The following is a 17,794-nucleotide window of genomic DNA, read 5'->3' on the forward strand; positions in this document are numbered from 1 at the left end:
AGCGATCGCTCCACCCATTGAAGCAGACTAATGAGTCAGGTCTCGGCCACATTGCAGCCTAGGAAAAATCTGAGAGAACAGTCATTTTGTATGCTGTTAAAAATAAATATTGGGGTGACAATCGCATACAAATTGTGAGAAAACAGTCACATACAGGTACAGACACTATATCTATCTATCTATCTATCTATCTATCTATCTATCTATATATATATATATATATATATTATATATATATATGAACTACACTAACTTTACAGACCCTGTAGCATAGTCAAAAAAAAATCCTGGAATACCCCTTACATTACCTTACGCCGCTCTCCCAGTGCCATCGATATTGGTCCCCTGTCCTTCAATCCCGACCGTCCGCATTCCAGTGCTAAAAAGTGTTACAATCTGTTAACTTATCACCAGCCGGACCCGTTACATCACACTGCCACTCAGTGTATCACCGTCTGAGGCCGGACATTACTACAGACAGCAATAAGCTCAGCGCAGAGTGGCATGTCGGGCCCCAGAATGCGGAAGAAGCCTGGGGCCAAAGAACAGGAGACCAATATCAGCGCCCAGGGAGCGGAGTAAGGTCAATTAAAGTTTATTGCTTCTTTTGTTGCAGCCTGGAAAAAACAAAATCTTGCTGAATCTCTGCTCGCGGAATTCAGCAAGCGAAGATTCAGCCTGGCAGCCGTCGGCGGGAGGAACCCGCAGCACTGCGCCGTCACCATTGATGGCAATGGAGTGCTTGCGTAATTTCGCTCAAAGAATTAATATGTTCTTTCTTTGAGCGGAACAATGTTGAACAATTCAAAATAGCAACAATTTCAAGGTTACAAGTCCATCTCCAGAGATCTAGATTTGCCTTTGTCCACAGTCGCAACATTATTAAGAAGCTTGCAACCCTTGGTGCTGTAGCTAATCTCCCTGGGCGTGGACAGAAGAGAAAAATTGACGACAGGTGTCAACACAGGATAGTCCGGATGGTAGATAAGCAGCCCCAAACAAGTTCCAGATAGATATTCAAGATATTCAAGCTGTCCTGCAGGCTCAGGGAGCATCAGTGTCCGCGTGAACTATCCGTCGACATTTAAATGAAATGAAACGCTATGGCAGAAGTCCACTGCTGACACAGAGACATAAAAAAGCAAGACTACATTTTGCCAAAATCCTTCTGGGAAAAGTCTTGTGGACAGATGAGACCAAGATAGAGCTTTTTGGTAAAGCACATCATTCTAATGTTTACCCAAAAACGGAATGAACACAGTACCTACAGTGAAATATGGTGCAGGTTCAATGATGTTTTGGGGTTGTTTTGCTGCCTCTGGCACTGGGTGCCTTGAATGTGTGCAAGGTATCATGAAATCTGAAGATTACCAACGGATTTTGGGTCACACTGTACAGCCCAGTGTCAGAAAACTGGGTTTACGTCCGAGAGCTTGGGTCTTCCAGCAGGACAATGACCCCAAACATATGTCAAAAAGCACCCAGAAATGGATGGCAACAAAGCGCTGGAGAGTTCTGAAGTGGCCAGCAATGAGTCCAGATCTAAATCCCATTGAACACCTGTGGAGAGATCTTAAAATTGCTGTTGGTAAAAGGCGCCTTCCAATAAGAGAGACCTGGAGCAGTTTGCAAAGGAAGAGTGGTCCAACATTCTGGCTGAGAGGTGTAGGAAGCTTATTGATGGTTATAGGAAGCCACTGATTTCAGTTATTTTTTCCAAAGGGTGTGCAGCCAAATATTAAAGGGGTATTCCGGGTAAAAACATTTTATCCCCTATCCAAAGGATAGGGGATACAATGTCTGATCACGGGGAGCCCGCTGCTGAGACCCCCCGCGATCTCCCTACAGCACCCACATTCTATGCGGGTGCTGAGTCTCCAGTTTCGGAAACCTCCGCTGGAGACTCGGCACCCGCATAAAATGTGGGTGCTGCAGGGAGACCGCGGGGGTTCTCAGCAGCAGGCTCCCTGCGATCAGACATCTTATCCCCTGTCCTTAGGATAGGGGATAAAATGTTTTTGCCCGGAATACCCCTTTAAGTTAAATGGGTACTCCCATGGAAAAAAAATTTTTTTTTAAATCAACTGGTGTCAGAAAGTTACAGATTTGTAAATTACTTCTATAAAAAAAAAAAATCTTAATCCTTCCAGTACTTTTTAGTGGCTGCATACTACAAAGGAAATGCTTTTCTTTTTGGATTTCTCTTCTGTCACAACCACAGTGCTCTCTGCTGATCTCTACTGTCCATTTTAGGAATTGTCCAGAGCAGGAGAAAATCCCCATAGAAAACATATCCTGCTCTGGACAGTTCCTAAAATGGACAGCAGAGGTCAACAGAGAGCACTGTGGTCATGACAGAAGAGAAATCCAAAAAGAAAAGCATTTCCTCTGTAGTATACAGCCCCTAAAAAGTACTGGAAGGATTAAGTTTTTTTTTTTTTTTTTTAAATTGAAGTAATTAACAAATCTGTTTAACTTTCTGGCACCAGTTGACTTAAAAAAAAGAAAAAGTTTTCCAAAAGGAGTACCCCTTTAAGAGTGCCAATAATTTTTTCCAGCCCATTTCTGGAGTTTGGTGTGACATTATGTCCAATTTGCTTTTTTCCTCCCTTTTTTGGTTTAATTCCAATACACACAAAGGGAAAAAACATATGTATAGCAAAACATGTGTTACTGCAATCCTTTTCAGTGAGAAATACTTAATTTCCTTGAAAAATTTCAGAGGTGCCAACATTTATGGCCATGGCTGTAATGTACATTTATTTAAATAAATTGTATATTTTTGGGTGAAAAAATGCTGTCCATGCAGTTATTGCCTGTGTGTCTCTATGACAAGTCCAAATACAGGAAGTGAGGGCAGGACAAGCAGGGCTATTCGCAGGCTCCTGGCTTGTCAACCATCCTGCTGTGTGAGCTGGGAGCTTGTCCCAGAGTCCTGCTTGTCCTCAGTGTACAGATCCCAGCTTGTCCTCCCACACTTCCTGTGTTTGGACTCCTCACAGAGACATTCAGACAATAGCTGTAGGGACAAAAATATACACATTTTTTAACCAATGTATATTACAAATATTCATATAATGGTATTATCTACATTGCATAGAAAGTTTTTTGTTAATGATAGGTACACTTTAAAGGCATTTTCAAAGACTTTTTCAATAGTGGTCTATGCTCAGGATAAGCTAATAATATCTGATGGGTGGGGGTACGACACCCATTGCCCCACCAATCGGCTGTTTGCCAGAGTTGAAATGCCTGGATACACGGTGAACATGGCTGGAGGCAGAGAGCTCCATACATTGTGTTGCGGACATGTTGGGTTACAGCAGCTCAACTTCCATTGAAATGAATGCTTAGTATAAAGCCCATCTCAGGCTGGAATCACATACACCGTTTTTATTGAGTCAAATATAGGAGTGGATCCAAAGCAGAGACTGATACTCCTCTTTCTTTCACTCGCCTTTGTGTTTGGCTTAAAAACTGGAGGTGTGATTTCAGCCTTGTGGAGTGATAACTTAGTGCACCCACGTGTTACGTGACAATAATTGAAAATAATGCCGATCTCCTTGATAAAGGTCAAAAAAGGTTTACGCAGGAAAATCAATGATCAACTGACTGTTCTTACGAAAATGCATAGAGATGTTTTCACATTCCACACTCTTCCAACGAGTAGTGTAACGACAAAGATAAGCAAAAAGACTGCCTAAATAGAGGCAAACTCATTGGCTATTGATGTTATAATTCGTGCATGTTTCAGTCTCTAATGATCCGCCTTGGTTTCTAGTCATTTTGTCTTAGATAAAGAGGGATAAGCTATAAAAATAGAACTAGTAATACGATTGCCACAATTTAAACTTCTGTGTTAGACTGTCATAACACAAAGTCTTCCGATTATTGTTTTATTGCTCTTAAATTGCGATTACTTTTCATTACTTTGACATGTTAAGGAAAAAAAAAGTTATTTCCTCCTTGAAAGTAGAATGAAGGTAATGGCTTCAGTTATAGTACATCTTTTGGGATCTAGAGGACCTGTGGTGTATTATACAGACAATCCAATGGTTTGAATGGCAATGTGTAATGCCCAGTGTTTACTGCGGTGGCACTGTAGGGAGAATTAACACTTACTGACAGGTTTTCCTACAAATTGCTGGGGTTCTCTGTAGGGGGATACTTTGTGATCAGATTATCAAGGTTCTCCCGAAAACAACCCCAAAAGTCCCTTGTAACAATGTAGAAAGTCACCTAGAGACTACTTTGGGGCCTCACTTTATCTGTGTATGCATGTTATATCGTAAATCAGAGGTAACTAAGGGACTACGGATCCATAGTATAAATCATCAAATACATTTGTATCCATACAGCCTCTGTACCCAACGTTCTGCTATGAATGTAATGAACCAAATTATTCTACTTGTTAAAATTATCCAAATTATAGCAAAATCTTCAATTACTGATTGTCTGGTTCCATTGAAAAAAACAAAACTAGCTTAAAAAGGAGAAAAGGAGTTTTCCCATCTGCATAATATATATATATACTTCCTGGCCATCTCCAGTCTGATTTTGGCAGCTGGATAACAAGATGGCTGTTTTTAACAAATTTCAAAAAGATTCCCTTTGACTTCCTGACCAACTCCAGTGGCTGCAAAAAGGCTGGAGACTGACAGGAAGCCATCTTTATCATAGATGGGGAAACCCCTTATAAGACTGGTGTTACACACAGCTTTATTCAGGTAGAATCCCTTCAAGATCAGATTAACACTCTGGGGTCTGGGGTTAAAACAGCCTTATATCTCTCCACAGACAAGCTGATGAGTAATCTTCCCTATTTCAGGACAATTCTCTAGCCTTATAGATGATCCATTAGGTTTCTTCTGCTTCCCTTATTCTAAAACATCTGTCAAGCATCAGGCCAACAGTAAAGTAATGTATTGTTGACCCATATGATTCTAGACAATTTTAATGTATCGCATTAGAAGGATATTAATAAAACTCATCAATACACACCCCATAAAGATAGTAGGTGGAATAAGTTTTTGTCAGTAACTTTGGTGTGTAACATTCCCAAGCCAAAGCCCATTTATGGCAGACGGCCAGGAACGAAAGAGAAGCGAGACTGAATGTTTGCAGAATAAATCAAGTGATCTGAGATTTGCACAGCATGTATTGGAAAAACACTATGCAATCTGCAGTAATACAGATGTTGCAGAACTATAACTCCCAGCATTCTCAGCCAAGCACAAGCCTTTTGTGGTTTAGAGAGTCAATGACTGTGAATCGGTTGGATTTATGATACATGGTCAATATCAGACATTTTTTAAATGAAGTTTTAGGTTTGGCTCTTCCCATGGTTATTGAGAACAGGTGTTTTGGCAATTTGTTACAGAATTCATTGCCTCTGAAAATCAAGCAGAAGTTTTTATTCTTTGAAATGACTACTGTATAATGTCTCCTGTCGTAGAATACATCTGTCTATCAGGGAAAGAGAGGGAGACATTGTTAATCTCAGTAGTAAAATGTTCTCATTAAACCTATCACTGAGGTTTTCCACCTGTACATTCCTGTGGCTCGTGAAGGCGGCGGGCAGTCAAAAGAAGGACCAATCCGTAGCATCACACCTGCTCTTTTTAGATGGTCTCCCTATCATTTCAACATTATTGCAAATCTCCACTGGAAAATATATCTGACCTGTTGTTAAACTGCTGCAAAGCCCTTTGTTTTAATACTGGTGCTCTGTGGTAAAATATAAGCAAAGCTTCTTCAAGCCCTCAGCATGTGGGGTATTCTAATCTTATAAAGTAATAGAGTGCTAGTATATGACATCCCTTTATGACTGGTGGGGGATCAACCTCTGGGACCCCTGTGATCCCGAGAATACCCTCATCCCCCTACAAGTAAATGCGGTGACTGCAGTTCACTGCATAGGGTGGAACAGGGCACAGAATCAATGCTGCAGCCCCTTCTTTCTCAGGATAAGCATAATCGGTCACCCAAGGACTATAAAGTGATGACACATAATTAGCCATATTCTACCACTTTAAGAGACAGGAATACCCCTTAAACTGTAATATCTCATGGCTAAGTCTTAAAGTGTCCATGTCATTTAAAAAACTAAGTTTTGACATGTGACCGAGAATGTCGATTTGGATGTTCAGACCACCAATCAATCATTAAAAAAAAGATAGAAGAGCACTGCTAAGAGCTGCTCTCTCTGTCTTGCTGCAATATCTATCTCACTGCAGAAGATGGGCTACATTGAAAGTCAAGTCTTTCTTTTCTAGAAAAAAAGAGATCATAGTGTTTCAGGGAGAGAGGTGCACAGCAGCTTCTCTTTCTAATGGTGAGGGTCTAAACACCCAGCCCTTGACCAATTAAACCTTGACGTTTCTCTGTGACATGTCAAAAGTCTTTTCAAATGCTGCTTACCTACAAGTCAAAAGCCCATAAACCACAGGAGAAGTGTTGATAATGAAAGCCCTTAACGTATTGGACAAGAAAAAATGATCTTCTTTATACCAAAATAGACAAATCTGACTTCTTCAGGAAAACTACAGGTATAAACGCAAGATGATATATGTGTACAAAGATACACAGGATGACCCGGAAGAATACCCTTTAACACTATAAGTTAAGAATAATAAGAAGTGAAAATAAATGCATATGAACACAACACAAGAAAACAGAAAAATACATTGGCATAAGAAAGCCAAGACAAGCAAAGAACATAACGGTGCCGCAAGTGGCCGAAAGGAGTCCAAGGGAACATAAGCCAAGCAGGTAAGTCCATGCTGACACAATATATAAGGTGCTCCATAAATTTATAGCCTCTGTTGCTTCAGATTGAACTTTTGGTGCCTCCATATGGTACCATATTACAGAGGTATTCTCTCACAGAAGCAATGTTTCTAGGTAAGAATATGTCTGTAATACGGCATATGATGGAACATACAAAGAAAAAAAACCAAGGGAAGGACAAGTATGACAAAATGGGTTCAGTATTACAATGCCATTCAACACTAGAACTTGTGGAGATCTGGAACACATCCACAAAACCTTATGCAGAAGTTACATAGAATTACTTTTTAAGACTTCTATTACACAATTTAGCACCCCACCAGGATGCATTCTAAGAAATATATCTGAACACGAGGGAAATTATAAGAACAAACCAGTCCAAAGTACAATATCTTTGTCTTCACAAGATACATTGCGATGAAAAGCACTGGGGGGGGGACCTATCCGCTCTATTTGCTAAGTCAATACCAAGGGAAAAGACCAGGGAGCCGATTATCAGCTTATGCGGTCAAAGCGATAGGACTGTAAATATTTTCCCACGTTATCGGAGGGGTAGTAAATAACTTTGCAGGTGTGATTCAGTGGAATGAAGCATCATAATTCTCCTAATTTCTCTTTTTGTACAGGGCAGAAAAATCTGCAGTAAAAAAGGATTCTGCGTATGGCAGGTGGGAGCTCGAGAATGCTACAAAGTTGAAACTAGTGCAAAGAAGGTTCAAGATCAATCAATATGCGAGTGCCAGGGACACTCAGGGATTTTATTGTCTGAAGTGTCAATTCATCAGCGATTGCATAATGCTCACAGGAGTGGTCGGGAATGCATTTCACAGAGGACTTGCTAGTATTAGCTGAACATTTCTGATGGCTCTGACATACTGTATAACACTTGGCCACCGTCCAACTTAAACAAAGGCCTCACACAACCGATCAACAGATTGGGATATCATTTTGCTTCATACTGTGTCATCTTGGTTCCAACTTCAAGGGATTCCATCATGAAAAATCATGTACCTTGAAATGTACGGTGGAGCCACAAAGTCCTTTGTTACATACTGCAAGCAGAGCTGCCAGTTTTTCATTTTTTTCATTTTCTTCTGTCTTTGACTGTAATTGAAGAGGAATTCCTTCCATCTTGTCTCTATCATAAGATTGTGTCTCTCCCAAGAAAGCATTAACAGAAAGGTGTTGTTTGATCATTTCCTTCTCTCTGTAAGTGTTTGAGGGCCAGGGATAAAACTGGAAAGAAAATCTAGTTCAGCTAAACACTATTGGAATAATAGTAAACCTATTGGCTGCTGTGACAATCTTTTGTTGATTTAGAGCACTGCACCACCACCACCACCACCACCAACACCCAAAAAAGCCATCTTTAGATTCATTATTGGTATACATATGAGAAAGATACTCTTGCTAATTTACCAAACTTTTTCTACAACCATGACCTTGGATCTGTCAAACCATCTTTTTCCTTAACGTGCATGGTAATATAGGTTCTACAAAGCCTGCCAATTTTGGCATCACTGGTAGATAGATGTCATACATGTCAAAAATATGTATTTGCATTGGAAAAGCTTAAAGTGGTTACCTGGAAAAATACTTTAGCAATTAAAAATGCTCATGATGGGGGGACACTTACTTGCCTGTTCCCGGTCTGCAGTACTGTTCTGGACCTGCCTGCCACACTGCTCAAAGATTCCTGTTTCCAGTCAATCAGTAGTCACAGTGGTGACCCTCCTAAGCTTGTGATTTACTGGGCATTGGTTATGTTTTGGCCTGGAGAACAGGAAGCTCTGAACAGTGGGACCAATAGCGTCTGATCGGCATCGACAGGTAATCAGTGGCAGGTAAGTTTTTTCTTTTTTTTCTGCCAGCCTTATTTTTAAGCCTTAAAATATTTCTCTGGATAACCCCTTCAACAGTCTATTGATGGCAGGATGAAAAAAGGATCCAGCATGCCCTTCTTCTGAGATCATTGGTCGGTGTAGATATACAAAGAGAGTACTTATGAAATGAGCCAAAGCGGACAACCCCTTTTAGATAACTTTGTGGCCGCAGTCTGGACAGGGTTCTGAATGGAGCGCGTTGGATTTAAACATGCCTGATCAATTATTTAACTGAGCCAAGTATACTTATGAGGACAGGGGTGATACAAACAAAGTAGAGTGTAAACAATTTTTTGGTTGGCCAGAATATAACGTTTTTCACAAAATGATATTTAAAAAAATCTGTAGAATAGGAATTCAACATTAAATGACACAATTGACAAAATGACAATGTGCAGTGGACGGTTTTGTGGTGTCTATGCCTGGTACTGCATCTTTAAACTTATTCTACTGCCTGTAAGATTGGTATCTACACAATGCCAATAGGCAGGTAACAGTGTGATGTGGGATTATGATTTTCTGTACTTCTTGGAATTCTGATCGAGGAACTCCAATAATGAAGGAAATAGAGAATCTAGGATTGTCACACTCCAGCACTTATTGATTCATTGTTATTAGTAAACATTAAACAAATGTACAAAGACAAATAGAAAAACACAGCCGCACATCCACAATTTGTATTTTGATCTACTTGCTTCTCAGCATAATTTAAAAAACAAACAGGTTGTTAGTATACATTTTGATCAAAAAGTACAAGCCCACTCGCCACGTCAAGGCCACCTAGTGCCGGGCGGCGATCGGTCGGGCAGCAGTGGGGCTGTCTGGCCACTGGGTCGCTCCCCCTATGGGCGTGGTGTTGCGGTGGTTGTGGACGCTGCCCGCCGCTACGCCAATGTCAGTAAGTAGATCAAAATTCTAATTGTGGATGTGCAGCTGTGTTTCTTTTTCTCTATTTTTTGTTTTACAGATGTTAAACAATCCTCAACCAAAATAGGGAGAGATCTATTAACGAAGGTGGGGCGGGAAGAAGCCACTGGCTGCCAAACACTACTCAGATGACTGATTGTTCAGGCAGCATGAAATGTTCTCTTTAACCCCTTAAGGACCAGGGGTTTTTCCGTTTTTGCATTTTCGTTTTTTCCTCTTTGCCTTTAAAAAAATCATAACTCTTTAAATTTTGCACCTAAAAATCCATATGATGGCTTATTTTTTGTGCCACCAATTCTACTTTGTAATGACGTCAGTTATTTTGCCCAAAAATCGACGGCGAAACAGGAAAAAAAATCATTGTGAGACAAAATTGAAAAAAACAAAACGCCATTTTGTTACTTTTGGGGGCTTCCGTTTCTACCTAGTACATTTTTCGGTAAAAATGACACCTTATCTTTATTCTGTAGGTCCATACAATTAAAATGATACCCTACTTAGGGTGGGTTCACACTACGTTTTCTCCCATACGGGAGCGCATACGGCAGGGGAGAGCTAAAACCTCGCGCTCCCGTATGCCTTCGTATGCGCTCCCGTATGTCATTCATTTCAATGAGCCGACCGGAGTGAAACGTTCGGTCGGCTCATTTTTGCGCCGTATGTGCTTTTAGAACCGGACCTCAAACCGTGGTTGACCACAGTTTTAGGTCCGGTTGTAAAAGCGCATACGGTGCAAAAATGAGCCGACTGGACCTAACGTTTCACTCCGGCCGGCTCATTGAAATGAATGACATACGGGAGCGCATACGAAGGCATACGGGAGCGCGAGGTTTTAGCTCCCCCCTGCCGTATGCGCTCCCGTATGGGAGAAAACGTGGTGTGAACCCAGCCTTATATAGGTTTGATTTTGTCGTACTTCTGGAAAAAAAATCATAACTACATGCAGGAAAATTAATACGTTTCAAATTGTCATGTTCTGACCCCTATAACTTTTTTTTTTCCGCGTATGGGGCGGTATGAGGGCTCATTTTTTGCGACGTGATCTGAAGTCTTTAGTGGTACAATTTTTGCATTGATAGGACTTATTGATCACTTTTTATTCATTTTTTCATGATATAAAAAGTGACCAAAAATGCACTATTTTGGACTTTGGAATTTTTTTGCACGTACGCCATTGACCGTGCGGTTTAATTAACTATATATTTTTATAATTCGGACATTTCCGCATGCGGCGATACCATATATGTTTATTTTTATTTTTACTGGGGGTTTTTTTTATGGGAAAAGGGGGGTGATTCAAACTTTTAATAGGGGAGGGGTTAAATGATCTTTATTCACTTATTTTTTTCCCACTTTTTTTTGCAGTGTTATAGCTCCCATAGGGACCTATAACACTGCACACACTGATCTATTACATTGATCACTGGTTTCTCATAAGAAACCACTGATCGATGATTCTGCCGCTTGACTGCTCATGCCTGGATCTCAGGCACTGAGCAGTCATTCGGCGATCGGACAGCGAGGAGGCAGGTAGGGATCCTCCAGCTGTCTTGTAAGCTGTTCGGGATGCCGCGATTTCGCCACGACTATCCCGAACAGCTCCCTGAGCTAACCGGCATGCTTTCACTTTAGACGCGACGTTCAACTTTGAACGCCGCGTCTAAAGGGTTAATAACGCGCAACACCGTGATCAATGCCGCGCGCTATTAGCCACGGCTCCCGGCTCCCATTATAGATCGGGAGCAGACTCATGACGTAAGGTTACGTCATTGGTCCTGAACAGGTTAAAGGGGTACTTCAGTGGAATTCAAAATGAAAAGAACTTTCTTTGGAGCATACAGCAGCTGATAAGTACTGGAAGGATTAAGATTTTTAAATAGAAGTAATTTACAAATCTGTGTAACTTTCTGGTACCAGTTGATTTAAAAAAAATAAATAAAAAAAAAATTCCACCAGAGCACCCCTTTAAGTGCTTAAAAGTTTGTAAGCTACACTGCTTATATAGTATTTAGATTTTGGAGTAAATTTTTTTGTGTGATAGTGCTACAGTCTATTTTTAAGACACTACATACTGTCCAACTAACATATCACTGTTGTTTGTTCCTTGGATATTCAATCTACGGATTTCCTAAAAAAATTTGTTCCATGGCTAATAAATTATCCAAAAAATCTAAAGTGAAAGTGAACATGTTGAGAAAAACAAATATTCTGTGAATATTCTGTCAATTTTAGTAAATACTTGTATTTTTCATGAAATAACAATTCAATAACAATTCCAGAAAAAAAATCTATAAGTTAATGAATAAATTGACAATTTGCTGTTACCAGAACATTCAGCAGACAGCTATTTTTTCCAATCTCTTAGTACACACGAATGTTCAGCAGGACCCACTGTTCATGTGTTCTTAATGGCAGGAGGAGTAAGACACTGCCAGACAGCTCTGGCAGCAGCTTATCACTCTGAGAACAATAGACTCAAGCGACTGAAATCCAGTATGCCCTTCTCTCCTCTGACATCATTTGTTGGGGAGATATACAAAGAAAGTCACTGGGTCCCGCCAAAGTTATCGGGTAAGGCCTACTTTTGGAAAGATGAGCCAAAGCAGACAACCCTTTTTAGATAACTATGTGGCAGCAGTCTGGACAGGGTACTACACCAATAACCACTATAAAAGAGGAGGAGTAGTCTCTAAGTGTATAAGTATGCTAGTGAGGTAGTCTTTCCATGCCAACCACGTGGATATAAACTTAGGCACCGTGTCTGAATTTTGGCTATTATACATATATAATATTATGTGCAAATAAAATAAACATAATAAGCGGCAGGCTGGTGGTTTGTTTCAGTCTTTGTTTTATACTTTCATGAAACAACACCGATAACATAATCATTCCGTCTTGTTTTTGTTGTACTTGTCACGCGAAAAACATTTTGAGCACAATGCACAGAAAAAAAATAAAAAAAATAAATCAAACTTGTAAAGAATGTGATGGGGGAAATTCCTTAAATTAAAGCCAAGATTCTAACTTCATGAGGAGATTATGGGACAAACAACACATGGAAAATGATGTTTATATCATTAATAGGCTTTCAACATTGTGCTAAGCATTACAAAACGTCTCGCTCCACAGGTGCTGTGTAAAGCACTATGATCATGGCTCAATGTAGAAAGAAACATGTTCTGATCACAGAGACTATTTTTTGGGGAAATTTTAAATGGTACTATCTCTATTCCAAGTATGCATTTAATCTATGCATAGCAAACAGAACTTGCAGAAACTGCTGAAACACATTCAGACACCTACAAAAAGGACAAGGACTGATCACCATCGGGCTCAAACATGGGAAATTATTCAAGGAGTCAAGTTGGACACAAGGTTTTAAAACAGTTAAACAAATTTCCTTATCACGTTTCTAGTTTTCACTTGTATTCTTGAACATGATTTTTGGGTGTTGGGAACTTCTGGAGCATTGGACATGCGCCAAAGTGCACCCAGATGACCAAACAAAGAGGTTTTCTTTTACTTGACCTCTCTTTTAAAATTAAAATGTTTACAGGGAAAAAAAACACATGGACATTTTGGATAACTATCTAAAAGTGAAGACTTTCTCAGATATACAGGAAATAATACTACGTGTTTGGCAAACAATGTTAATCCATAGAGGGGAATGCATTTCCCCATACTATTTTTCATCACAATTTACCGTATTTTTCGCCGTATAAGACGCACTTTTTCTTCCCCAAAACTGGGGGGGGGGGAAGTTGGTGCGTCTTATACAGAGAATACCTGCGGCCATCAACGGTCGGGACCCGAAGCTAATACAGGACATCACCGATCACGGTGATGCCCTGTATTAACCCTTCAGACGCGGTGATCAAAGCTGACCGCCGCGTCTGAAGCGAAAATAACACTAAGCCGGCTAACTAACGCTCAGCCGGGCTGTTCGGGACGGCCGCGGTGAAATCGCGGCGTCCCGAACAGCTTACAGGACACCGGGAGGGACCTTACCTGCCTCCTCGGTGTCTGCTCCGTGCCGGCATCCCCTGCATGGCCGGCGCTCTCCTTCGACGTCATCACGCACGCTGACCCGCCATCCAATAGGAGCGGCGTGTGTAGCGACGTGATGACAGCGACAGAGAGCGTGGATCCTGGGGAAGAAGACGTCCGGAGCGTCGGGGACACCACAGGGACCTGGTGACAGCGATGGAGCGACATCCAAGGCAGCGGTGACGGGTCCGGAGCGGCGGGGACACGTGAGTGTAACCTCCTATACCAGTGGTCTTCAACCTGCGGACCTCCAGATGTTGCAAAACTACAACTCTCAGCATGCCCGGACAGCCTTTGGGAGATGTAGTTTTGCTGGGAGTTGTAGTTTTGCAACATCTGGAGGTCCGCAGGTTGAAGATCACTGTTGGGTTCAGAATCTTTTTTTTCTAGATTTTGGATCTTTATATGCCGGTGCGTCCTATAGGGCAAAAAATACGGTATACGGAACTTAAAAAGTAAATATTGGCCAATATGTAAGTTTAACAAATGCAATAGCCATAATGTAATGTTAAGGTGAATACTGAGGTCAGACTTAGAATAGAATGTAAAGTACAGTAGCAGTAAAGAAAAGAAAGATGAATTCTTTTTTTTAAAAGCCTTCTATAAGTCAGTAACAGTTATAACAGTTTCTCTTCAAATCATGTCCTGAAGTACCCAGCCTTATTGCATTAACATAGAAAAAAAAAATCTTATATATTACTCACTAGGTCATGCAAATTCTTTACATGTCTATTTTTATGTGTTCTGCATTTGGCTCACATATCCTCTGTTCTGCTGCTCACATATTTTGACATCCACTTCTCAGGAAGGGGTGTGTCTGAAAAGAGAACTAAGCCTGCCTTCACTCACCTTGCATTCACTTCCTCCCTAAGTCTGTGGTGTTCTGGGTCTCTTCATCTAATCACTGCAGGCTGCTCAGTAAACCCCTCCACCCTGTTTTCTTGTTGCAGTCTCTTAGACAGGACAGGAGTGAGCACAGAGTAGTGGTTTTTTTTTTTAATAATTGTATGTTTATTTAAGAAGTTTTCAGTAATACAAAGAATAACATAACAGGCGAACAAGCCAGAAATGCATCAATATAGCACATTAAACCCTTGTTTTTTATTTTATTTTATTTATAAGCCATGATTTCTATAAAAAAGGTATTTACGAAGTATATAAGAAAGGTTATTGTTTTGTCAAGATGTTGGCTGACCCAATCAACTTTGGCAGGTCCGATGTAAGGGGTATTTCTGGCTCTCCTTCAATAGAAGATATCGGAAAGAAGGATCAGGCATGTTGGATTTCAACTGCTTGATCCTTTTATTCTTGAAGAGATAAAGCGCCATCAGAGGAATGAGGTAGTGGCATACCACTCCTCCCTCCCCTCTCTCCATTCAGAATGGCAAGGAGAGACAGCTGTCAGCATAGTTATCTTAAGGCCACACCACTATGGCCAAGACCAAAGAGCTGTCAAAGGACACCAGAAATTAATTTGCAGACCTGCACCAGGCTGGGAAGACTGAATGTGCATAGGCAAGCAGCTTGGTGTGAAGAAATCAACTGTGAGAGCAATTATTAGAAAATTGAAGACATACAAGACCACTGATAATCTCCCTCAATCTGGGGCTCCACACAAGATCTCCACCCCGTGGTGTCAAAATGATCACAAGAACGGTGAGCAAAATGAATAACTTGCAGAGAGCTGGGACCAAAGTAAAAAGGACCACCATCAGTAACACACTACGCCACCAGGGACTCAAATCATGCAGTGCCAGACGTTATTTTATTTATTAAAGGGGTATTCCAGGATTTTTTTTTTATTTGACTATGCTACAGGGGCTGTAAAGTTAGTGTACTTCATAATATAGTGTCTGTACCTGTGTGTGACGGTTTTCTCACAATTCTTCTGTGATTTTCACCCAATATTTATTTTTAAAAGCATACAAAATGACTGTTGTCTCCGATTTTTCCCAGGTTGCAATGCGGCCGAGACCTGACTCACTAGTCAGCTGATGACAGGGAGCCTGTCTGCTTCAATGGGTGGAGCGATCGCTTGGTGGGAGAGAGATCAATCTGTAACTAATGCAACAGCTGTAGGCACCCTGATTGAAAACCACAAGTCTTTTGAATGGATGCCTCTCATTTATGTTTCAATGGGTGGGGTGGCTGATGTGTGGGAGGGAGGACAATGGAATTATGGGATTAGTAGGCAAAGAAGAAAACTCAAAAAGGAAATACCAGTTCACAAAAAGGTAGCCAGTGTTATGGTAATCTCACAACATAGCCATTTAGCCCCAAGACAAGCGCAGATCCTTCCTAAGCATGTCCATTACTGCATATAGACAAGCCTGATGCATTTCGGAAAGTTCTGCAGACCGATGAGGTTAAAATTGAAGTTTTTGGCCGGAATGAGCAAAGGTATGTTTGGAGAAGGGGAACCAAATTTAATGAAAAGAACCTCTGTCCAACAGTTAAGCATGGGGGTGGATCAATCATGCTTTGGGGTTGTATTGCAGCCAGTGGCACAGGGAACATCTCATGAGTAGAAGGAAAAAAGGATTCAATAAAATTTCAGCAAATTTTGGATGCTAACTTGATGTAGCCCTCCAGATGTTGCCAAACTACAACTCTCAGCATGCCTGACTGCCCAGGCATGCTGGGAGTTGTAGTTCTGTAACATCTGTCCCATCAGATTTAGGAATTTTCATGACATTTTTGAAAATTGCTGCTCTACTTTGAAGCCCTCTAATTTTTTCAAAAAGCAAATGTATGTCCATTTTATGATGCTAACATAAAGTGGACATATTGTATTTGTGAAGAAAAATAAAATGTATTTGGAATATCCATTTTCCTTACAATTAGAGAGCTTCAAAGTTAGAAAAATGCAAAATTTTCAAAATTTTCATGACATTTTGGGATTTTTCACCAAAAAAGGATGCAATTAACGCCGAAAATTTACCACCAAAATAAAGTAGAATATGTCACGAAAAAACAATCTCAGAATCAGAATATTGCCCGACTGTACTATTTAGTGTTTTTTTTTCATTCTCCCCGTTCCCCTTGTTTGCTGCTTTTGACTACAATATTGCAGGAGATGGAGGGGCATATGGCCAGACACGTATATTGGCAACTTACATATAACATCTAGGACCTGTGTAGGTGAAGATAAAATTACTTTCAACTGTGCTAATGCAGGTCCTGCAGATCTAGGAAGCTGCCGGGGACATGGTTCTTGTAATAGATGAACCAAGTAGTGAATCACCCAGTGATCAACACGTATAACCTATCCTGTAAATTGGTGACAAGAGTTTGATGCAACCCCCCTTAAAATGCATGAACTTAAAAGCATCAGATGTCTTGTTGTATACATTAATATAATGTGACTTACGCTGCAAATTTTCAAACATTACAGAGAAGAGGAAGTCACGTGGGGTCATGTAATACTCTCCCTCGTACTCCAGTGAGGCAAAATGCATAAAGCGCTGCTTGCGGAGGGACTGTTTCTCTTGGGTCTCATCAACAGTAACTTCACTCTGCAATACATAAATTTAAGAAAATGTTATCAAATGCATATCGGTCATAAGAATTTCAAAAGGTCAATAGAAAACAAAAGTCAGAGTCATGAGTTAAGTGAATGTTCTCAATATGTAACATTAATGTGTATGGGGCCCGCTTGACTCTTCCTCAATGGCAGATGTCACAGAAGAGAAGGATCATTCATGCTGAATTTCAACAGGACACTTCTTTAGTCTCAAACAGATAGGCCGCCAACATAGATATGTGTGAGTGGTGGTGGTGGGGGTAGCTGTTGGCCACTGAGCAGAGCTACCTTACTGTATGGCCAGTTTTATTCCCCTCTCCCCATTCAGTGTGAGTCTAATGTGCCAATTACTTACCATGATGTATGTTTGGGGTTCTGTCAGACAGAATGGATCTGACAATGGAAATCTAAACAGATCCTTTTAGGGTCTATTCACACGTACAGTATTCTGCGATTTGATGCGCAGGATTTGGAGCTGTGTTCAGTCATTTAGTTTACATTGAAATCTGCAGCAGAAAATCCTGCGCGCCAAATCTGCGCAGAATACTGTACGTGTGAATAGACCATTAAAGGGGATGTCGGGTGGGGGCAGGGGCCAAATCATCCCCTGTTTATAGCATAGGGG

General features: G+C 40.8%; 1 protein-coding gene across 1 annotated transcript in view; it reads right to left on the bottom strand.

The window, feature by feature from the left end:
• The window catches only part of MICU2 (mitochondrial calcium uptake 2), a 269,219-nt gene that overhangs the window by 124,236 nt on the left and 127,189 nt on the right, over positions 1–17,794 (bottom strand). The window contains exon 2 of the mRNA XM_056561738.1: positions 17,017–17,161. Coding sequence (XP_056417713.1) covers positions 17,017–17,161 — 145 coding nt within the window. The remainder of the gene's footprint in view (positions 1–17,016; positions 17,162–17,794) is intronic.

The sequence above is a fragment of the Hyla sarda genome, chromosome 2 (assembly GCF_029499605.1).
Source record: "Hyla sarda isolate aHylSar1 chromosome 2, aHylSar1.hap1, whole genome shotgun sequence".
Classification (NCBI taxonomy): Eukaryota; Metazoa; Chordata; class Amphibia; order Anura; family Hylidae; genus Hyla; species Hyla sarda.